This window comes from Simochromis diagramma, unplaced genomic scaffold, assembly GCF_900408965.1.
Source record: "Simochromis diagramma unplaced genomic scaffold, fSimDia1.1 OVJJ01000682.1, whole genome shotgun sequence".
Taxonomy (NCBI): domain Eukaryota; kingdom Metazoa; phylum Chordata; class Actinopteri; order Cichliformes; family Cichlidae; genus Simochromis; species Simochromis diagramma.
The window spans coordinates 2,480,457-2,503,569 of record NW_024387359.1 but is presented as its reverse complement, the minus strand read 5'-3'; the positions used below and the strand labels follow the sequence as shown (position 1 = coordinate 2,503,569).

The following is a 23,113-nucleotide window of genomic DNA, read 5'->3' as shown; positions in this document are numbered from 1 at the left end:
ATTACAGCGTAATCTCATCAATCCTAATAATTATGCATTCTTGAGAAAAAGTGAGACACATAACATGTTGTTTATAATTAATAATTGTAGAATTTTAGCAACTTAGACTTGAAACAAAAACAACTGCACAAAGAAATCAGAGATTTAGGCGCTGAACGGAAGTACCGTATTTACGGAAGGACCACACGGGCGATCACGGCAATGGCGGCTACTGAAAAGAATGTGGAACTGAAGCGCAAAGTAGATGATGATCATGATGGGGACGGGGACGAAGAAGATGCCGAGTGGGTTGGACCCATGCCAAGCGAAGCCACAAAGGCAAAGAAAAGGAAAGGTGGGATTCTGGCTGTTCATTCGGCACACTGGCAGCTTTTTGCGACTGCTCTCTAATCACTGCTAATAAAGCGCCAAACGCCGTCCGTTAACTTCTGTGTGTATTTGTTTCTCTCAGTACTCGAGTACGAGCGTGTCTATCTGGACAACCTCCCGTCGGCTGCAATGTATGAACGGAGCTATATGCACAGGGACGTCATCACACACTTAGTTTGTACAAAGTAAGTCAGCAGCTACAAGGAAACTTTCCTTTATACGCGAGGAAGCGTTTCCACTTTACAGCACTACTCACTTACATCCAGCTTATTAAACCACCTTAATAAAAGCGATGCAATGTTAAAATGCCTAAACTATCAATTATTAGTATTGCCAGCATACTTCATATTCCAGGATTTTCTTTGTGCTGATCCAGTGTTAGCATTCATGCTTGTGCCAACGTGAAAGTCAACCTAAAATGGTGACGTGTATGATACCATCACCTGGGAAATCTAAACGAAGCACCAGAATTTAGTAATTCTTTTATTTAAGAGTGGGCAGCCGTTTTAATAATTATTATTGATGTATTTTCTATCATTCCAGTGACAAATCATGCCAATTTCCTGCAGCGTTCTGTTAACTTGCAGGCTGTATTACATGTTATTAGTTGGTTGTGTCTGTTCATTGTTTGTTTGAAAAGCCACTTAGTGCTGTATCTGTAATAACAATGAAGTTCCATCAGCTGATATAAGCTGTGTTGTTTGCTGTTGACCTGTGAGCTTGTAAGATGACATTTTATCAGTAATGGCTAACATTTATCTGTTGGGTCTTATCACTTTTAGCCTGAAAGTGTATTATTGTATTATTATCTGTTTCCCTGGCATAAATTGAATGACAACCCCCCCCCCCCCAAAACAAAAAAAACAAAAAAAAACATGCAAACAAAGAAAAACTTTGATGCATCCATATTTGCAATCCTGATTTTTTTTATTTTCTCTTTACTTCAAATAAAGATTGTCTAACTCCATCAGTAGATGGGATGTGGATGGGAAAAGTGGGCTGAAGCTGAAATAACGCCATAACATTGTGCTGTTTCAGGTCAGACTTCATCCTCACTGCCAGCCAGGATGGCCATGTCAAATTTTGGAAGAAGAAGGAGGACGAGGGGATAGAGTTTGTCAAACACTTTCGAAGTCATCTCGGTATGAACTTAATTTGTGATAACTTCTTTTTAACATTCTGAGTGGCACTGGACTGAGAGGAGGTTATGGAGACCCGGTGCATTGTATCTTATAATATAACATGTCTTTAATGAGTGAAAAGGATGTGTATAAACACTGTTCTTGCTTTTTGCCCAGGTGTGATAGAAAGCATTGCGGTCAGTGCGGAAGGGGCCCTTTTCTGTTCCGTTGGTGATGATCAGGCCATGAAAGTATTTGACGTGGTCAATTTTGACATGATCAATATGCTGAAGTTGGGGTGAGTCTAAATGAAGATTTTCTGGCCAGACACAATAATGTTTTTACTGCTGATAGATTTGGAGTGCAAGTTCTCCTTTAATTTGATTGGTTTCTCTACTGTGATCTGTCTATATGTAGCTTTCATCCAGGCCAGTCTGAGTGGATCTATAATCCTGGAGATGCCATCTGCACAGTAGCCTGCTCAGAAAAGTCCACAGGGAAAATCTTCATCTATGATGGCAGGGGAGGCAACGACCCCCTCCATGTCTTTGACAAAATGCACTCCGCACCGCTTTCCCAAATCCGCCTGAATCCCAAGTTTCGAGTCATTGTGTCTGCTGACAAAGCGGGAATGCTGGAGTACTGGACAGGCCTTCCAAATGAATTCAAGTTCCCCAAACATGTGGATTGGGAATACAAAACGGACACTGACTTGTATGAATTTGCAAAACACAAAACCTATCCCACCAGCCTTGCCTTTTCCCCCGATGGGAAGAAGATGGCCACCATCGCTTCTGATAGGAAAGTCAGGATCTTCCGATTCCTAACAGGAAAACTAATGCGAGTGTTTGATGAATCATTAACGGTAACCTGCCATTCACCTTTCAGCCTGGATCATTGCTAGCGTTATGAATTTTGCACGCCAATCACAGCTGCTATATGTGTGTTAGATGTTCACAGAGCTGCAGCAGATGAGACAGCAGCTTCCTGACATGGAGTTTGGGAGGCGGATGGCTGTGGAGAGAGAACTAGAGAAGGTGGATGGTATCCGGCTGGCAAACATCATCTTTGATGAGACTGGCCACTTTGTTCTGTATGGGACCATGCTGGGCATCAAGGTCATCAATGTGGAAACCAACAGGTATGCTCACAAATGAAGGTGGAGACTGAATCACAGTTGTGTTTCGTAATAAAATAATGTTTAAGAGATGTAAATGAGTATTTTAATTGTAGTATACAAACTAATGAAGTCAAATGTGATAACGTCACATACAGAGTTATATAGACATATAACTCCCGAGCCCTGTGTTTCTTGTTTTATAGATGTGTGCGGATCCTTGGGAAGCTAGAGAACATCCGTGTGGTTCAGCTGAGTTTGTTCCAAGGTGTTGCAAAGGCCATGCAAGTGGCACCCACTGTGGAGATGAAAGCTTCTGACAACCCTGCCTTACAGAACGTAGAGCCTGACCCAACCATCTTCTGTAGTGCTTTTAAGAAGAACCGCTTTTACTTGGTGAGACAGAAAGGCATTCATTTCAAAGTGACAGCGCTGCATTTTTTCCTATCTTACTATAAGTTTTTTGTCGTCTCTTTTTGAAGTTTTCGAAGAGAGAACCAGAGGATACCAAGAGCGCCGATTCAGACAGAGACATCTTTAACGAGAAGCCCTCAAAAGAAGAGGTGATGGCCGCCACACAGGCCGAGGGCCCCAAGAGAGTGTCTGACAGTGCCATCATCCACACCACTATGGGAGACATCCACATCAAGCTTTTCCCTGTGGAGTAAGTCCTCAGTGTGAATGCTTTTGGCTCCTCCTTTCACTTTAGAAGACAGGAACAGAACTTTTCCTCTCTTTGGTTTTAGATGCCCCAAAACTGTGGAGAACTTCTGCGTCCACAGCAGGAATGGATACTACAATGGCCACATATTCCACAGAGTGATCAAGGTACGTTGTCCTTTTTCTTTATGAAGCTTGGCGATCAACTGTGGGATTCTGGCTCTGAGTGTTTGTCTCTTTGTCGTTGACAGGGCTTTATGATTCAGACTGGAGACCCCACAGGAACAGGCATGGGAGGAGAGAGCATCTGGGGAGGGGAGTTTGAAGACGAGTTCCACGCCACGCTGAGACACGACCGCCCATACACACTTAGCATGGCAAACGGAGGCCCGGGCACCAATGGCTCACAGTTTTTTATCACCGTGGTACCCACTGTAAGTAGCCCAACTAAAACCACTTTCAGACGTGTATTTTATCATCGTGTGAATAAGATGTCAATTTACTTTTCTGAAAAAGTACGACAGCTACATGTAAGATGGTGATATTACCATTTCAAACTTATAATTAGAATTATGGTAAAAAGAAGATTATATAAAGTACACCCTTTATTGGCTCTAAGATTTTATTTAACAGGTCATAATAAAGACATTTAGGTAATTGGGTAAATTAGCTCAAAACAACCTCAGACGAAGAACAAAATATGACACTGTCTCATATTCATTTAACAAATCTCAGGGCTTATGGTCATAATGTGTCAGGTTTGGTGAAACCAAATGGCACGGCAGCGCAAACCGCTCACATCAGCTCCTAAACATGTAATTGGTGAGGTGATGGTTAGACTTGGGCATCTTTCAGCCATTCACTTGACGGTGAAACTTCTGTGTAAACCAAAGTTATTCTAGAGTCAAATGTGAAGCCATCTGTCTGACAGCTAAAGTGAAAGTGGGTTGTGCAACAGGCAAATGATCCCAAGCACAGTGGCAAACCTACTACAGAATGACTAAAAAGAAAAGAATCAAGGTGTTTCCATGGACCACCCAAAGTCCACACCTCAACCTGCTTGAAATGTTGAAAGGTTGTATTTACCGAAGTGCTCATAACACCTAGATAATGTTTTATTACATCTTGATATGTAAAACCTTAAAAATTACTGTGCACTTTCCTTTCACCATAACTACAGATGAAGTCATTTTTAATTTATATTAACACACCGTTTGCAATGCAGCAGAACATGCAGGATTCAGCAAAGTCTGGTGTCGCTCCTGGAACAGCATCAGTGTCAGCAATCTTGTAACGTTACATGTAAATGACCAAGCACAGTGTTGGGTTTCATTCTGTTTCTGTGTAACATGGCAACAGTAAACACGAATACTGTCAGGCACTCAGAGTGTAACGGAAGCCTACACAGACCTGGTGCATCACATTTACCAAAGTTTTCAAAATCCACAACATCACTACATGAGCCAGACTCACGGTTTAATACGCAAATTATTCTAAATGGGGGGTGAAGTTAGAGATAGAATTACTATAGTTTTGTTTTCTTTTTTTAATTTTGAGTTTGTTTGTTTTTTATATAGTTTTCAATTGACTTTTTATGAATTGTTAGTTTGAGTCTTTTTGTTGTTATATGGGGGATTTTTTCTCAGGATAAAGATTCTGTGTTGACTCTATGCAGAGCTTACTACACATAATGGGTAATCAGCATTTATACCCGTCTTGCTTTGCAGTTTTGGTGCCAAAACTCTAGTTAGCAAATCTCTTCCAGTCAATTTAAAAGTATGGGGAGAAAATATTTACCAGACATGAGTAGGAGTAAACAATGACATTGCAGGCTGAACCAAACCACATGTAGCTACAGTTGTCAGAAGAGCAGGGCAGGTTATTGAGTAGTTACTGGTGTATGCTTGAGAAGGTTTGCACTTATAACATAGTTTCAGCATTGGTTTAATGCAGAAACAAAAAATCCACCTAAGTCTCGATAAATGTGCACCAAAGCCTCATTTTGCAGGTTGTGTTGACAGATTTGATCTGACTAAGACTTAAATTTGGTTAGTTTGGGGTTAGTTCTATCCATCCATGCATTTTCTTAGCTGCTTAACAGTTGAAGGCTCTATATGGTATTCAAATGGGAAGGAGGGACTCTGAAATAGAAAGAAGACCTGAGAGTGCAAATGGCAGCAGCTCAGAGAGGTACTGTGGAGTGAGGTTGTGAATCTCCTTAAATGTGAGGAGCAAAATCTTGTAATCAAATCTACCAGAAGTCGGTGGAGCTGCTGAAGGACGGCTGTGGAATCCAATGGAAGGAGTTTTGGTGATGATGCAAGCAGTGGTTGAAGTTGTATGGACATTAGAGGAAGACAGAAAAGAGAGTTAGAGTAACCAAGGTGTAAACAAGGATGGCAGTACTGTTAGGTAAGACATACATATTTTTGGACTGTGGGATGAAGCCAGAGTACCCGGAGAGAATGTGCAAACAGCATACAAGAAGGCTCCACCCAGATGCTGAATCCAAGCCCTCTCGATTTGACGGTGCTAACCTCTGCACCACCCTCGTTTAACTTAGTTGTGTTTTTCAAATGTCTTGCTTTTTGCCTTTTATTTAACTAAAATGCTTTTTATTTAGTTAAGGATAATGACCTCTGTCAGCAATGGACAACAAGTGCTTATAAGATCAACATATGTGTGATTTTTTTTTTTTTTTTTTTTTTAATTTCTTTATGTGCTTCTGTTTTTCTGCAGCCCTGGCTTGACAACAAGCACACTGTGTTTGGGAGGTGCACTAAAGGCATGGAGGCAGTCCAGAGAATCTCCAATGCCAAAGTCAACCCGAAGACTGACAAGCCATATGAAGACATCAGCATTATTAACATCACCATAAAGTAATTGTATGCCTTTGTCATGTCATGTAATGTACAGCGATTTATTAAAGAAGACCAAATGTTGTTATAAGAGTGTCTCCAGTTTACATGTCGAAGTATCATCGGGCAAGATGCTGAACCCTGAGTTGCCCCGATGCGCGTGTGTGTGTGAGAGAGAGAGAATGACAGAGACAAGTGCTGTGTGACTGTGTGAATAATATTTGTAGTAAGAAGTGCTTTGCATGTTCATCTTGAGGTGTTTTTTAACCATCAGTCACTTTACCAGTCGAATAAATTTATTATAGAGCATCACATTATGTATAATTTACAAAAGCCATATTCAAGTCCACTGGTAACAAAGGTTTCAATGCACTTTGTGCTTCTACGTTTCCAAAAAAACCCAAAACAAATTGAAATGATGTCGCAAACTATGCGGCTTTTCACACGTGCATTTTTCTTTTTGTAGTTGTTTAAATATTTTTATACATAAGTACAAATAGTTAACATTACATAGCAATGAATAAAGATCAAACTTAAATGATGGTTCCTCAATAACAAGACAAGTGTAAGTGTTAGGTTTAACGTTTCACTACTTTCACATTACAGAATTACTGAAGGCTGATTAACGGTGTACCATCTTAAAAGCACTCCAGAAAAATGAAAACATAAAAAAAACTTGTGTAGGATAGAGGAATATTTTCACAACTTATTTTTTCTTTCGCACTGAGCTTAACACTCATAGTCTACTTAAGAAACAGCAGGTGGTTCATTTGCTTTCAAATGGAAACTCTGGAGCGAGGCGGCAGACGAGTGCAGTCGACAAATTCTGCGTGCAGTACGCTCAACAAAACGGAGGCAGAGTCGGTGCATTTAAAAACTCTGATTTTTTTTTTTTTTTTTTTTTTTTTAAACCCACAACAGCTTGTATCAAAGTAAAGTCTGCTCGTCCCGCTCATCAGTGAGCTCAGTAAACAGTTGCTTAGTAACAGAAAACACTACATTCAAATCAAACCTTACCCGCTGTGGCTTTTAAATATGTTCACACTCTTAAAAACAAAACAAAAAAACTTTCCACACAAAGATCCAAAGAAAAAAAATCAGCTGCTATTGCTTACGGTAGATGACCAGGCAAAATCTGAACGTTAGACTGCTTGAAGCCACTGTGTTCATTTAAAGTAGACCTATTATGCTTTTCCTTCCTTTCTGCTATTTGTATGTTATTGGTGACATTATAATAAGTTTGGCTCTTTATGATGCCAGCGTGAGAGGATATCCTAATATGGTCATGGCAGGCATACAGTTGTGTAATGTGTAAGGGTGTGAATCAGAAGAAAACAGCTTGTTGCAGACGTGTGGCAGCCAAAGAATCCTGAATTGAAATCTATGGAAGGAAGTGGAATAACTAGAACTTCCATGGGGGAATAAAAAGCTTTTTGAAACCTTACTTTGGAGCAAAGTCCAAGTGGTGGGGCAGACTGTCACCAAAGCCCCAGTATAAGATGACTATGTAGTATTCTGATTTGAGAATCATGCAAAGCTACTCCAAATTTAATCCAAGACTAAAATTATGGAGCTGAAAGTGTGCATAAGAGGTCCCCTTTACACCATAGCAATGTTTCTGTTCCATCTCACTTAACCTGCAAGTGTACTGGAATAAACTGAAAGGGGACTAAAGTCAACAGTCAGGACGATTTGAAGCGCACTAAAAAGCATACATAAATGATACTATCATCACAACATGGACCGGTGTGCATTTAGTTCAGTTCAAGGTCACGTATTTGGAGGGTTATGGTGAGTTAACATGTGGGGTAGAAAAAACAGACACAGTTCACTTTGTCAGGGCACAAGGAGCATGTCTAACATTTAACTGGACCTAAGTTCAAAAGCTATAAATGCCAGATAAACAGCTCATCACCTAAACTATGAAGAAAAAATGAAGTGTGTAAGCCACATGAAGGCATAAAGCAGGATGGGAGGACGTAGTCTCAACTCAGGATTTAGGTCCAGTGACTATTTCTCAGAGGTCGGGAGTAGCAGGAAGGGCAGGCTTGAAGACATATTTGTAGTTCCCATATTACGAAGCTAGAGAAGATATATACGTCTTTTGTTTTCTTTGCCGACAATGGTGCTCAGAGATGGAAAGGTGGAGAAGTCGGGTTTAAAGCTGCAGCCTTGTAGTGAAGCTCATGTTAAAAAGTTTTTGGAGAACTGATGAACCAGGCTCAGAGGCTGGGGGTTTGTGTTCAGATTTCAGGGGGTTGGGGGGAGATTGAAAAGAGTCCGCATGTGGAGGGAGGCGGCATTTAGGCGACGTCCAGGACGCCGGCAGCTACCAGCTGTCTGGAGAGCCAATCCAGCCCCTCGTGGAGGCCCATCCCGCTGCGGGCGTCACAGCCCTGAATGTGCCAGCTCCTCCCACAGCACAGCTTGTGCAGACTTAGCAGCTCTGTCATCTCCTCCACAGACACAGCGCCGGGAACGTCCTGTAAAGTGGACAGGTGATGCAACCTGGCATCTGAGCTTAATCAAGATTACGTGTCTTTTTTTTTTTTTTTTCTTTACACTACCTGTTTATTTGCAAAGATGAGCAGCAAGGCATCTCGCAGCTCCTTCTCTGTCAGCAGTTTGGCCAGCTCACTGTGGGCCTCCATGAGTCTGTCCCGGTGGCAGCTGTCAATCACAAACACCACCGCTGCACAAATATGAGAGTTGAAAGAAAGAGATTTACCAATAGTGGTCTGTACACCTTTCTCATCAAGACTGACAACAACTATGGCTATGGGTACAACGTTTTGTACATGTAGCGCTAAAAGGCTGACACCACCCCTCTTCTGTTAAGAGCAGTAGGTGCTTTCTCCCCAGTGCAGTCATAGTAGGCTCAGTTCAGAACAGTTAGATTGCGGCTTCTGTCTACATCTGGTTTACTGTTAAAGCAGACCTATGATGCCTTTCCCTTTCTTCCATCATACAAATGCTGTGAAGGGTGATGCTCGTATAAATGTGACAAAAATAAATTCAAATATTTCCTATGAGCTAAAAGTTCAGACTTCATTAGCATCACCTCCCAGGGTGACATCAGCAGGGGGGAAACCCTCACGTACTCCGTGGACCTCCAGCAACGGGAAAGCAGTAGCGATGGGCTGAGGGTCTGTCTCTGCACAGCATTGTGGCCAAATCATTGCGCATCACAATTTCTCCTTGTGCTGTAGCAGCCTCACACAGCAAAGGGTTGCTGCCCAACAGGTTAGCCTGGCAAGCTAGCCTGCAGTGGAGTAGTTTGCATGGAAAAGCCACACAGTGGATACACTCATGAGTGGATGTCAAGACGGCCCAAACATGCAATAAGCCTGGGCATCCCTCACTTTCTCCAAACAGCACCACTTTACCGCCATACTTATCAATGCTCTTGTCACATCTTGTTTAGATTATTATAATTCTCTTCTCTATGGTCTACCTCATAAATCTCTCCATAAACTGCAGCTAATTCAAAATTCAGCTGTTCGTATTGTATCCAGAATTAGATCCACTGAACATATAACAACAGTTCTTAAACAGCTCCATTGGCTTCCAGTTCAGCTACAAATCAATTTTAAGATCCTCCTTCTTACTTTCGAAGCCCTTCATAACCTCGCTCTTCCATATTTATCTGATCTTTTCCATACGTATTCACCCTTTTGTCCACTCTGCTCTTTTTCATTTTCTCTTTTGTCTGTTATACCTGCTCACCCGACTACCATGGGACACAGAACCTACCTGTAAGACTTTGGAATACACTTCCACCAGATCTCCGCACTACAAACTCTCTGGGAAACTATTGCTACTTCCCAGGGTGAAAGTATTGCTACTAAACACCAGCAACAGGACAGTAATGCAACTGTTTGTATGCTAGTGAACAACTGAAATGTTGGCAACAAAGCGCCTGGTGACAGAGCTGTTCACTTGAATTTGTGGACAGTTTAGCTTAGCACCTAACAGCACAGTTGTCTACAGGCTTCTGTGCTTCTATTTTTTTTTAATCACATCTGACACCAAGTCAGCCTATTATACAGGGAGGCCCTAACCCCGCCTGACATGGGCATCATTTAGCCAACCTGTAAGGGCTCATTTTCCTGTCTTTACTGTCCTATGTACTAAAAGCCCAAAAAGGTAAAACCTAAAATGAAAAATGGAAAGCAACCAATGTAAAACAAAAACAAATCAAGTAAAAACACAATATCCACAAAGGTTTGAAAAATGGCCACATGCTATGCAGGTGGGTGAGGGGTAAATCTTGTTCCTGAGGGGCAGTTGATCACAATAAAGCCTGCTTAAAGGAAAACAGCTAAAACTTCCTGAGGCCCATCACCACACCTCATAAAATAAGGATTATTTTAAACTGTGAGTCAAGCACAAAGCTACTTCAGTAGAGTCCAAGACAAAAAATGTGGAGCTCTCTAATATATAAATCAAAGGTTATTTGTAGATTATGTTAAGACCAAGTGAAAGTGTCTGGTATTCTTCCTTCTGAACAGAACCCATGCTTGATGTACTTCAGCCAGTGTGCTTGTATTGTCCTCAATTTATTTTAAAGTAAACGACAAGCCTTTCACATGCCTACATTTTAAAGTTAATAAACTCATGATAGCTGGAATATGTTAAATTTTGCAAGATAAATGAGGGTTTGCTTTGCTGTTAGCCAGAACCACGCTGTGTGGCCTCACAGTTTAGTGAGGCTGTAAATCAACCTGTTTCTCATTTAGCCAATGTAACCGATGGGTTTATTTTGGTATATTTTTCTAACTTTGTTTAATTCCCTCCCTGTGCTGAAACCACACACAGATTGAAGGTGCAACAAAGACATCTCTTTACACCCCGCCAGGAATTTGAAATAAAAACAAAAAAAAATCTCTCTTTTACTAGTACCTCTAGACTATTGTGGTCTGTTGTCTGACCAATCACTCTGTGGTGTGCCGTGATTTCCCTTAACCCATCAGTGGCCACTGTCAGCCGTTCTTTTTTTTGGTTTGATATGCATGGATCCCGAAGGATGAAACCGGCTGACTTTGGTGATCCTCTGACTTTTCCGCTCACACCACAAAGAGGTTGACATTTATGGTTCAGTCTGTACCATAAATGTCAACTATCTGATGGATTGCCTTGACATTTCCCGGAGATATTTCAGGTCTGCAGAGGATACAGTGTAACAACATTAATGATTCCATCACTTTACACAGTACTGTGGGTTAGAAGTAGATGGCTGCGAAAAAGATGACAAAAAAAGCCAATCAATTACTTTTTTTTTTTTTTTTTTAATGCACGGAGTCAAAAAGCTTGTCTGGCAAGCAAAGGTATATTTACTCATGAACAACAATGATTTTTCCTTCGAACCTGCAATGCTTTAGTGACATGATAGGGATCAAATGTTTCTCAGAAACCTTAAAGTCAACATACACTGATCGAGGGAAACAGTAAAATCACACACTAATACACTGTAAGTCCTACAGCTCTGAACAGTCAGATACAGTCCCAGTGTCTGTGGAATCATGCACTGGGACATTAGCTAGGATCTTTTGGGTGGGGAGATAGGGCCACCATGGATCAGGCTTGTTCCACAGACCTTTGATTGGATAGGGATCTGGGGAGTTTGGATTCTCGGTCAGTGCCTTATGCTCTTTGTTGTATGCCCGGAGCCATACCGGAACAGTTTTTAGACCATGGCAGGAGGAATTGTTAAAAAATGTTTAAGAAGCTGGCACAAAGCAGCAGTTTATAGGGCTGAAAAATGAAGCAAACTCAGAGCTTCAAAAAACTGAAGTAACTCAAATAGCCACTTGTACGTTGGCCCTAAGAGGTCAAACAAACTGGAACTTACAAAACACAAGCAACGAGAAAAACGCTACAAAAGCTCACAAAACATAATTTCAATAAGACACAATGGAAATAGAAACAAATTGTGCAAAGCTCACACCAAAAATCAATCAATAAAAGAATTAACTTTTTTCTTTAATCACAAAACTAAACGGAAGTGTTTTTGGGGAGACGATAATGTGATGAACTGCTGCGAAAGTGACAGCAAACGGTTAATAGCAAACATGTATCGAGAGTATTATGTGAGTTATGTGATTGTAACAAACACTATTCAATTCAATTCAATTTTATTTATATAGCGCCAAATCACAACAAAAGTCGCCTCAAGGCGCTTCATACTACATGCAACATTTTCTCCCTCAAATCACTGATGAATCTTCCCCTTTTTTTACATGTGTTTCGTTTCAACCCTACACATGTTTTGGTTTCTGTCACTTCTGCAGCTGTTCAGTCACATTATTGTTGCCGTAAAGATATTTTGTTGTGTTTATTTTCATTTCGGTTGTGTGTTTTTTTTCCCCATTTGCTGGTGTTTCCTTACATCACAGTGCATTTGACCTCTCACTGGCACCACACCCTTGAGCCTGCCTATGAAATTGAGTCAATCTGTAGAGAGCTCCTATTGGCTACTCCCTTTAGGGGTCGCCACAGGGGATCATCTGCCATGTCACCCTACCATAGCATCCTCCTCTGTCACTTTAACCCTGTCATCTTTCACTACATCTATGAGTGTTCTCTGTGAACTTCCTATATACCCCCTGCTGACAGCTCCATCTTCAACATCTTTTGTCAAGTATTTCCACTATCTCCAGAGCTTCATTCAAAAAATACTGGTGGTCACCAGTGCTAAACCTTTAGACACCTAGCAGATGGATAAATGGATGTTTGAAAATCATATGCTATTTTCTGAAAGTTGACCACTGACCTTGCTATTAAAGTCAGTGTTACCAAGATTAAAACTCCCAGAGGTTTTCAGCAGATGCAAATACAGTATTGAATGACTTTAAAAATCCTACATCGCCTCACAAACTTGGGTATCCACACCACCTGCAATCAGCTCTCTGCTGGACCTCACTTCTGCCTTAAAACTGGACCCAATGGGCACCGTGACTACATTTGTCTTTTATATACCGTCTGTGAGCATCAAAGTGAAATACACACAAAGCCAAGATTTCCCAGCAAAACTGTGCATTTAACTAGATGCTCCAAGTTATTCACTTCACCTGTCAGTGGTCCAAGTCACACAAAAGTACTAGTTAAATCCAAGAACATGCTATAAATATCCAAAGCACAGAAAGCACAAAACATACCTTGAGTGTTTAGATAATAGTGTTTCCAGAGGGGTCTGAGCTTGTGCTTCCCACCCACATCCCAGATGGTGAATTTTAGGTTCTTATATTCAACCGTCTCCACATTGAAACCTTGGACAAAGATCAAAAGCAAGCTTTATATAGGATAATATATATATATATATATATATAAAAAGAAAGACTTGTATTATCCTGACTCTAAAGTGACCCTGTGAACCATTAAACTGCAAGTGCATTTACCAATGGTTGGGATGGGCTGCATGAACTCGTCTTGTTTCAGCTTGAATAGGATGGTGGTTTTTCCAGCGCCATCAAGCCCCAGAGTCACTACGCGGATCTCCATCTTTGGACCAATGTGGACCCTGTTGTCCTGAAAAGACATTTTCAGTGTCATTACTACATTTATAGGAAAACCCAAGGCCTTTCCATTTTTTGCGACACATTTGGTTTACAGAAGCAAATTTCTATGAGCAGCGACAGCGTGTACCTTAGTGAAGGTGACTGGGATGCCGGCATCCAGCTGAATGTGATCTGCCAGCTCAGTGAACTGGTGTTGCTGCTTCTGAAGCGTCTCCAGCAAACAGTTGATCTCCTGCTTTGCCAGAACAACTCTGCAGTCGTCCTAAAAGACAAAAGAAGCAACGCACATCACACCTTTAACGGCATTACGCAAGCATTTCCCCAAAATCACCACAGCTTTGATCTTAATTGGGGTGAGGAAAAGAAAGAAACAAGTTCCTAAACTCACCAGTACTCCTCACATCTCCTACCTGCTGAAGTGTTTTCTCACAGTGCAGGCAGGCGGTGGACACCTGAGACAGCAGGATGGTCATATCCTCCTGCTGCTGCCTCAGCCAGATGAGCCTCTCCCTTACATGGGCGTCCACCACGCTCAGCGCCATCTCCTCCTGCCGACACAGGGTCTCGTGCAGATCTGCAAAGTAAGCTCGGACGCAGGAGCGGGCGCTCTCTGCTGTGCCGGGGACCTGAAGCACACATGGGAAAGATCTAAGAGCCAAAACAGAAGCATGATCATTCATGTTTTATTAAGAAGCCCTTTGTCTTACATGTTCAGTGTGTGCCATGCCTACTCCATCCTCAACTATCTGCTCGCCACCTTCTATCTGCTGCACGATGCCCACCAACTTCCTCGAGTACTCGGACACCTCCTCTGTGAAGGTTCGGATACAGTGGGCCATGTCCAGAATGGATGCACGAATCTGATTGGCTTCAGTCTCAAGAACAGCATGCTGTTAGGGAAAATAGGGCAATATATAACCATATCTTTTTCAGTGACTATATCTAATATGGGAACAAGTTTTGCAGCTACCTTATGGCCCTGGTGCTTGCCGTACTCCTTACATACACAGCACATGAGGGGCCCGGACTGACAAGCTTCCTCCAGGCAGACAAACTCGATGGCATGGACCTGATGCTGAGGGCACAAGGTCTTCTCGTGGGGCTTATCAGCCAGTGGCACCCGTCGGTGTTTGGCCAGTGTGCGAGTGGAGTGGGTGAGCTGAGAGCACTCGCCACACAGGTGGGTGGCACACACGGTACAGTACATGGAGGCTGTGTGGCTCTCATCCTCGTCGCAGCGAATTATACACTAGTTTATAAAAAGATGGATTGAGGATAAAGCATGCAGAAGGTGTGAAGGTGACACATCTCTTATCAGTAAAATCATAGCTGCCTTACTTCTCCCATGCCTTTCAAGGCGTCCTCTGCCATTCCTGACTGGTTAGTCGCTCCATTCTGGAGTCTCTCCAAGAGTTCAAGCAGAGCAAAGTTTTTCTTTAGACCCCAAACTCCAGAGTCCCCTAAGCAAATGTGAAGAAAGCAAACTCACTTTGAAAGGCAAATAATGCAAGCACTGTAGAGCTCCATGCCCTCAAAAACACCCTTAGCCTCAACTGGATGATGGATTTCTGCAGCAAGAATAATGTTTTCTGTAATAAAGACAACTTCAATTTTTCACAACTTCTGGGTAAAAGTCTCTTTTTTTAATGGGGCTTGCATGAAGTCAAATAAAGAGAAATGTGCAGATCACAGGATGTTGTTCTAAGGTTCTTAGTTGGTTTTGATAGCTCTTTTATGCTCTTGTTTTTAGAAGAACGATCAGTCTCAGGATTCAGCCACTGAATTTCACTTACAACGATTTATATAGCAGGTATTACACATATGTGTCCGCTATATATACGATGCTGGAAAGCGTGATGACATCACTCACCCAGCTCAGTGACCTGCCTGTCAAAGGGGCAGCGGACCGCTCTGCCATGGAGGGGCAACCGGGTTAGACAGTCATGGCACACCGTGTGGCCGCAGAGCAGAAGACGAGGGACCTTGTCCCCCTGGAGAGAGAAGACATCCTCACAAACACCACATTCCAGCACCTGCAAATAAACCAATACCAGTATTAAAGCACCCGATCACAGGAGGGTACAGATGCTTCTGGGTTACTGCAGAGAGATGCTCTATAAGGTCTCAGACAGAACAATAACTAGTCGGATGCAGTCATCTTGACCTGTAGCGTTACAGCTGGATAACACTTCTGATTTCTACTTTCAGTGATCTTTAAATGAATACATTGAAAGCAGTACGAAAAGCATCTTCTGACACAATCACACTCTGAGCTGGGCTCCCTCACAGAGGAGCTGCAGCAGTGAACAACAGCTAGCACTGACGCCAACTACCGACGGAAGACCAGCCAGCTCATCTGCTAGCATGATGCGGGCACAAATACCAGCCATGTCAACGTGCACCAGTCTAAGTTTATAATGCAGCGCTAAAAAAAAAAGATCGTCTTGTGAAACAGTGTTTACACACGACTCTGGTCCGATCTATAAAATAAAGCTCTGACATCCCCTGCCAACGACGCCAACGACGCCAACGCAGCAGCGTTCGCCCAAAATCAAAAGCGTCAGAGGCAAGCCTGATGTCGGTCATTCGCTCAACATAACAAAATAACCAAACACCACCGATCGACATGTAGTTGGATCTAAGATTGCAGTGACAACATTACAACCTTAACCGTGCTCCCATTAGCTCCTCTCCCGTGTCGGATACAGGGCTCCATCGTCGCTACGGCGCCCTGCTTGTTTATTCCTGCTGCAGCAGCGGCCATTCTTGGACGACGGCGCAGAGACCCGAGCAGGTTTGAGAGGACAATCCCCAGAAGCACTTCCGGTTTTGTTCTTTTTCGCTCTTTCAGCATCTCTACTAGCATAGGCTACCGTGCCTATATATTTCCAGTCATTTATGTTCAATTTACGAAAAAATACCCTGCCCCCAAAAATAACCAGGGGCGTTTGAAAATAACTGAGTAGCGGCAAGATTTTCTCCTGGAAAGAGTTTTTAAAATTAATATGGGCTTGTAAAACACGGATTTAAATCTTAAATGAAGACGTGACGGACAACTGAATAATGTAACTTTTTAAAACATACTTTTTTTATTTTATTTTATTTTTTGAGAGGATCACGTATGAAACGCATGACAATGACGTATTTTTGGCGCGTCACGCTTGGCTCAAACAGAAGCAACTAAACGTTGAGCATTGCGCTCGTAATGGTAGGTATAATTTTAATTTTAATGAATCAGGCGTTTGCTGTGTTAATCATTTAAGTCTCATTGTGGTTATATTTTTGATAAATGTTGATATTTTTGATTCGGAGAGGAGGTTCACTTACGCCGTGTTTCTCATTCTTTACGCTGTATTTTCTTTTGGTCATTGCACCTTATTTTGCTTTCTTATTTAATCTAACCCCTCAGTTCATTAGTGATGTCTCAACAAGCACAACAAGCGATTCCTTCCGCCCCTGACTCCCCTGCGCTGGTTGTCACATCTAACGTGCAGAAATATGCAATAAAGAAGAAGAAAGTCCTCAGCGCCGAAGAAATTGAGCTGTTCGAACTTACTCAGGCTGCAGGAATCACTGTGGATCAGGAGGTTTTTAAGTATGTCTAATAATAGCCTTATCTGTGGGTTACATGGAAGACCATGGTTTTATGTCCTCACCCCCTTCCTCCTCCTCACAGAATCATAGTGGACTTGCTGAAGATGAATGTGGCTCCTCAAGCAGTCTTCCAGACCTTGAAGGCAATGTGTGCAGGACAGAGGGTAGCTGAAAGCTGTGGTGGAGACCCTTCAGCTGGCGCCCACACCACAAGCATGACCACAGCGCACACAGAAGCCAGAGGTTAGTATCTGAAGAATGGGATGTAATGCAACTGAAAGTATATGTATATTTGTCATTTAAATGTTGACTATCTTTCAGCTCACATAGTCTACCTTCTTTTAACTAAGAAACATTGCAGAAATCAGGCTGGGAAGTTTTAGTCTCCCCATTTATACTGCCTTATTGTAGTCCATTCCTGTTTTCTCCCTCTGTTGGGTCCTCCTAACCCACCATTGGTCAGTCCAGGATGCAGCAGCCACAAACACTAGTTAAGATTCAGATATCACCCCCTAGGTCACAATTGACTTTGGAAAAGAGGGCTGTCATTTGTCACCTACAGTTTAACCCTCTGAAAGTCAGAAAAGTTCAGGATGTGTTTTGCTCTTTTTAATCATTGTGGGTTCATATTTTTGGCAATATAAAACCCTGCACCTTTAATGAAAGCCAAGGCTAGAAGGAGAAAGAACTCATCACTGTTTTTTGTAAAGTGTAGCATAGTTATGCCACAAATCATTATTATTTTAGCACAAATTATGTATGTTGTGTTTTTCTTTTTTAAATCGATATATAAACTATTGTTGTATAAACTATCAAAATTCCCAAATCTCAGTCTAATCGAACATCTGTGAGATATGCTGGACAAAGAAGTCCGATCCATGGAGTCCCCACCTCACATCTTAAAGGACTTAAAGGGTCTGTTGCTAACCTCTTGGTCCCAGATACCAATGCACACCTCTAGGGCGTCTAGTGGAGTCCATGTGGACCAACACAATATTAGGCAGTTGGTGATAATGTTATGCTTGATTGGTGTATGATCTGGTGGGAATGGACAACATTAGGGAAGAGGACTGGTCAGAGGGGATCCTAAGACCAACCTACTTTCCAATGCAAACAAGCCCAGTTGTTGGTAACAGTAATTTCTGATAACAACAAGAGTGTGTGTGGCTACAGATATGATTTTTGATGCAAAGACTCAGAATGTTAAAGTTTGTTTTTTTTCTAACAATTTATGTTATATTCTTTCTTTGCTCCTCTCTTTGCTTTTTAAGTGTGTGAAATAATCACATTCCTCCATTTAAGTTCTGTACGTGCTGTAGCAGAGGTTCTGTGCTGCACTCTTCCCTTACCCCACCTCACTAACTAAATCCAATCTTCACTTCACCCCACACAGCACAGTTTTCCACATAAAAGGAGGGCATCTGAAGACAGGCATAGTCATGCAAACTCATCTACAAATTGCTCATCCTCACTGTGTTGCAGGCTTTTCTGATTTCCTCTCTATCCCTGTCAGTTCTTTCTTTTCTGTCTTTTTTTCTGTGTGTCTTGTTTCCTGAAGAAGAGGACTCTTTGGCCTCTGGAAAGAGCCCTAAACCTGCCGCAGCTCCCCCCACAGCAGCAGGCCCCAGAGCCACAAGGGTCAACACTAAGATTGTGGTCTACGGCCCCCAAGACACTAGTTCTCCTCACTCTCAAGGTCCCTTTTGCTGCACTCTGTCCTTCACCTCCATCTGCCCACTTGCTTGCCTTTCTCATTAACAAAAGTTGTATTTATGTGCCATTTGATATGGAGCAGGATTTTGGAAAACAAACTGCATGCTGTGCTTTCTTTATATGTGCATGCATGCAATTGTGTGTGGATCGCAAAAATTGAATTTGCCCTTGGATGTTTTCATACTCAAGGAGATTTATTCACCGTGCAGTGGATTTTTTTCCCTTTGTTTTTAAGTGGCTAGAAAGTTATAAAAGAAACTCTGAAGTACTCTTTTTATTGACTCTTTTACACAAGAGTAGCTTGAATTTACAAGTTAAAAAAAAAGTCTTTTATGTTGCTGTGTGATGGTTAACCTGTGACGAAACAAGAAAAGAGGATCTTGACTTGGTTCGTACAATATGCACTTACTGAGTTCTATTTTCAGGATTTCACTTACTGAAGAAGTCTTCTTCAGTATAAATGGTCAGAAACTTAAACTTGACAAATAAAGCGGAGAAAAGTGTGCGAGCACCAAGCTTTTTATGACTTTTTAAATAACAGATTAAACATTTGACTTGCTAAGAACCTTAACCCTAAGCAACCCCAACGGTTTGATTTTGTATTTCTAAATGGTTAAATCAGTTTAGTGAGATATATATATATATATATATATATATATATATATATATATATATACACACAGAACTTTAACTTGAAGAAGCACTTTCAAAATAAAAAAGAATGCTAAAATCTGTGATTATAGTACAAATGGAGAGTATAAACGCTATAGAAATACTTTTTTGTAAAACAAAAACAATGAACAATATCACTATCAGCTGGAACAATATATTTATTTTTTTCCTGTATTATTATTTTTGCTAAGGCTTATGGGATATTGCTGCCCTCCCACCCACCCAGCTCGGTGGGTGGGAGGGCAGTGTGGACACTTAAGTTTGTGAATGCAATAACTTGAGAACGAAGCGACATAGCACCTTCAAATTGATACCATAGGTGTATCTACTAAAACTCTCGGGTGAGTTTTAATCTCACTAACCTTGACCTAAAGGTTTTTCAAGAATATAATGATGTAGGGTTTTGAAATTGATTCTGTAGGCATGTCTTCTAGGAATCTGAGGGGTAGTACTGGTAATTTCCAGTATTTTTAAAGTGGTCTTAAGAAATATTGCTCCAGGCTTTCTAAAGGTCCTTCAGAGTTTTTCTTTGACTGCTTTTTCACTCCTTTTCAGTCCAGTCCTTGTAGTTGATCATCTTTAAAGGTGTGATTTATTTATTTTTCTTTCCTGTTGAGCCAGTTGAAACTGACCTGTAAAATATTCAAGAAAACAATTCTTTGTCTGGATCTTTAAAAAATGCCAAAGTTAACATTGGAGAAGTGAAGGACAAAACAAGAAGTTGGCGGGTCAGAAAACTGTCTGCGGTACATGGACAGTATCTGACAGTCATATGTTTAAGACATAGGGAAAAAGTTCCAGAAAGAACTGACACAGGACCTGAGAGGTGGATCTGGCCCTTCAGCTGATCCATCTACTCTTTGCTGAAGCCTCATTTGAAATATGCTCAGTGGAACGTGTGGCCATCAAGAAGCCATTCTTAAGGAAGGGAAACATAGAGAAAATGCAGAAGTATGCCATATTTCAAAAGACCTAGACTGAAAATCAGTGGCATCAGGTCTTATAGAGTGATGAATCAAATGTGAAACTTTAAATAATCGTGTCAAAATATTCTCTTGAATTGAGAACATAGAAAGTACCGTCAGTTTTTGATCCACCATACAGTCCCATCTGGAAAGCTAAAAGAAAGAAAGAAATCTAGCTGGCAACAGGTTTATTTTTCCCACATGGCAGTGAGCCCAGACATACTGCCAATGCACACAAGCATACCTGGATAGAAAAACACAAACTAGAACACAAATCGGTCATGGATTGGCCTTCCTAAAACTCTGACCTCACCATTATTGAAGTGGTATTGAATCATCTCGACAGAGAAGAAAACAAATGTTCTTCAGAAGCCTAGAGAAATGTTCTTGAAGACTACTTAAATAAACAGCTAAAGAGAGTTCGGGTTGTCTATTCTTCAGTTGTGCTGAAGAATAATAAAATAAAATTTAAAAAAAATATATTTTCTTCCTTCACCAGTGAAATAGTCAGGTCTCTTGACACATGCTATATTTGCAGTTCATAATTTCTGAGGGCACTTTCTCGCCACTTCATAGTTAGTGTCAAGTATATAAGAAAACGAGCTGTTTTATCAGCTGCACTTTCTCATTCCCCGTCATTATTATTTCCATTTTTATTTTTCTAAAATGCCATATTGCATGGTATATGCGAAGCAGTCCTATAACAGTTACCTAAACATTTATTTCCTCCTTTCCCTGAGTGCATTTTCTTTTTTGCTTCGTTTCAGGAGTGCGCAGTAAAGCCGGTACCAGCCACAGTGAGAAGAGCAGGGAGGCTTCCAGCCAGAGAGTGCAGCGGCAGCCCAGTGCCACTAGAGGGCAGAAAACCAAGAGCTCCGGCAGCAGTAGTTCTTCCTCACAGATAAACTCGACCTAAAACTCTGGCAGTTGGAGGCCATTTGTAAATATGTAGGTTACTTTACGTTTAACTTGTGTGTACGTTTCTCTGTTTTACATCTTAAAGGACTGGTTTACCTAGATTACAAATAAATATAGATGTTCTGGTATCATTTTCCTCCTCCTTTTAAAAGATGAATGGTTGGTGTAAATAATCAGTGTTAATCTTTTTATGTGGTTCAGACACCGACAATTAACTGTAAGATATGTTATGAGGGAGTGTCTGCTGTATTGAAAAATTAAAGCTGCCTACATCGGTTAATCAAGTGTCATTGATGTAAAAAAAAAAATAAAAAATTGCCTAATCCAGTTCTTTAAGATTCTAACTATTTCAAAATGGGTGTGCGGTGTGTCTCCTTATTACTCTGTCAGATTTTGGTGGGTAAAGCTTTTTGCCCAGTTGCTATCAAACGAGTGAGACACAAAAGAAGACAAAAATAAATGTTTTAATTTGAATATTTTCTACTGAGAAATGTCTATTCATCGTGAACGTTTTTGTTTTTTATATCACATCTTTAAAAAAAAATCTCCTAACAATTTACTTATCAGATTTGTCTCTTTTACTCTGCGGCAACATACACCAATTCCACATTTTTACAGCATGCAAAAAATATGTACTGGAATAGTTGCTTGTATTTGATGTAATTTAAAAAAAAAAAAAAAAAAGATACCTGATTCAAATTCAGCCGATTTCATTCTCAGAGACATGTTGAAGGTGTTTAAAGTGAGTGCAGAGGTATGCCTCTCAGCAGTAGCAGTATGTGGTGCACAGCAACATTGCATCTTCACGATTTTCCCAGTGTTTGATTTTCAGTTGCTTTGTGACATTGTCAGTGTCTTTCACTGACCTGTTGTACTGAAGACAGTACGGCACCCAAGGTAAAGAGTGGCTCTTTTTCTCTTCGCTGGTCAGTAAAAATGGCTTTCCATCTCAGACAAATGGTTCTTTGTCTGACACCGAGAGAGAAATACAGCAAAGAATTTGAGACATGCAAAAGAGATGAAATGCAGATTTGTGTCACTTTGGAGATTTCTCACTGCTTTTGGATCTTTCGGTGTTTTGATGATGAGCATGGAGTGCTGTAAAGTTAATATGCGCTTTTAAAAGTTTGGACTTTTATTTTGGCTCTGTACTGGTGACTGGGTTTTCATCTGTCACACGGGGGCAGTAGAAGCACACTGCAGTTAACACAGTGAGCCTAAATCTTCACATAGTTTTTAGCCTTTTTCATAAATTTGCCTCAGTATCATGAAAGAGTCAGGAATGCATGCATTGTGCAGTTTTTTTTCTCTTTCCCATCTGTATTTGAAACAAACCCAGACTCATTCAGAAACAGAATGACACCTCAAAAAGGTAAAAGGTGCAGAGAGAGAGAGTGTTTGTGTGTGTTTGAGAGAGGCAGGCTGCAGGGCTTTATGTCTTTTATGTGGCCATTTGTCCTGTTTATGTGCTCCTGCCTCTCCTCTCCTCTGCGCTCTGCATTGATGGCAGCGTGCCTGTAATTGATGGCACCATATTGCTGTGGTGTAGCAGGTTTAATGGGGCTTGACAGAGCAAGGGAAAGCAGCATGCAGCCAGGGAGGGAACTTA

The 23,113-nt window shown here is 41.3% G+C and overlaps 3 protein-coding genes across 4 annotated transcripts; 2 read left to right on the top strand and 1 right to left on the bottom strand.

Moving 5' to 3' along the window:
- The first annotated feature begins 167 nt into the window (after nt 1-167).
- ppwd1 (peptidylprolyl isomerase domain and WD repeat containing 1) lies at nt 168-6,216 on the top strand. Its single transcript, XM_040007209.1, has 11 exons — nt 168-334; nt 452-554; nt 1,408-1,511; nt 1,668-1,788; nt 1,908-2,355; nt 2,441-2,631; nt 2,814-3,003; nt 3,090-3,271; nt 3,354-3,435; nt 3,519-3,701; nt 6,007-6,216. Exons 1-11 carry the CDS (start codon nt 202-204, stop codon nt 6,148-6,150), a joined length of 1,881 nt encoding a protein of 626 aa, XP_039863143.1. The 5' UTR covers nt 168-201; the 3' UTR covers nt 6,151-6,216.
- Nucleotides 6,217-6,834: 618 nt separating this feature from the next.
- trim23 (tripartite motif containing 23) lies at nt 6,835-16,437 on the bottom strand. The gene is made up of 11 exons (XM_040007211.1): nt 16,308-16,437; nt 15,513-15,675; nt 14,981-15,102; nt 14,613-14,891; nt 14,350-14,532; nt 14,053-14,268; nt 13,770-13,904; nt 13,523-13,652; nt 13,283-13,393; nt 8,693-8,817; nt 6,835-8,608 (listed from the first exon to the last, which is right to left on the bottom strand). The coding sequence occupies exons 1-11, from the start codon at nt 16,404-16,406 to the stop codon at nt 8,429-8,431; spliced, it is 1,743 nt and encodes a 580-aa protein (XP_039863145.1). The 5' UTR covers nt 16,407-16,437; the 3' UTR covers nt 6,835-8,428.
- A 34-nt stretch (nt 16,438-16,471) lies between these two features.
- mzt2b (mitotic spindle organizing protein 2B) lies at nt 16,472-21,821 on the top strand. 2 transcript variants are annotated; one of them, XM_040007213.1, is made up of 5 exons: nt 16,472-16,850; nt 17,052-17,237; nt 17,319-17,479; nt 18,795-18,932; nt 21,354-21,821. In XM_040007213.1, the coding sequence occupies exons 2-5, from the start codon at nt 17,062-17,064 to the stop codon at nt 21,500-21,502; spliced, it is 624 nt and encodes a 207-aa protein (XP_039863147.1). In that variant the 5' UTR covers nt 16,472-16,850; nt 17,052-17,061; the 3' UTR covers nt 21,503-21,821. The 2 variants fall into 2 exon arrangements, with proteins under 2 accessions (XP_039863147.1, XP_039863148.1); XM_040007214.1 differs by lacking the exon at nt 18,795-18,932 and having other exon boundaries at nt 16,509-16,850.
- The last annotated feature ends 1,292 nt before the right edge of the window (nt 21,822-23,113 follow it).

Bases quoted from the DNA above. Each gene is read 5' to 3' on its own strand.
- ppwd1 (XM_040007209.1), top strand. From the start codon at position 202: ATGGCGGCTACTGAAAAGAATGTGGAACTGAAGCGCAAAGTAGATGAT. The intron at 2,632-2,813 runs GTATGCTCACAA...CTTGTTTTATAG, and splicing joins ATCAATGTGGAAACCAACAG to ATGTGTGCGGATCCTTGGGA. The intron at 3,436-3,518 runs GTACGTTGTCCT...TGTCGTTGACAG, and splicing joins TATTCCACAGAGTGATCAAG to GGCTTTATGATTCAGACTGG.
- mzt2b (XM_040007213.1), top strand. From the start codon at position 17,062: ATGTCTCAACAAGCACAACAAGCGATTCCTTCCGCCCCTGACTCCCCT. The intron at 17,480-18,794 runs GTTAGTATCTGA...TGTTTCCTGAAG, and splicing joins AGCGCACACAGAAGCCAGAG to AAGAGGACTCTTTGGCCTCT. The intron at 18,933-21,353 runs GTCCCTTTTGCT...GCTTCGTTTCAG, and splicing joins TAGTTCTCCTCACTCTCAAG to GAGTGCGCAGTAAAGCCGGT.
- trim23 (XM_040007211.1), bottom strand. From the start codon at position 16,406: ATGGCCGCTGCTGCAGCAGGAATAAACAAGCAGGGCGCCGTAGCGACG. The intron at 15,103-15,512 runs GTGAGTGATGTC...ACATTTGCTTAG, and splicing joins CAGGCAGGTCACTGAGCTGG to GGGACTCTGGAGTTTGGGGT. The intron at 13,394-13,522 runs GTAAATGCACTT...TCTTTGTCCAAG, and splicing joins GCAGCCCATCCCAACCATTG to GTTTCAATGTGGAGACGGTT.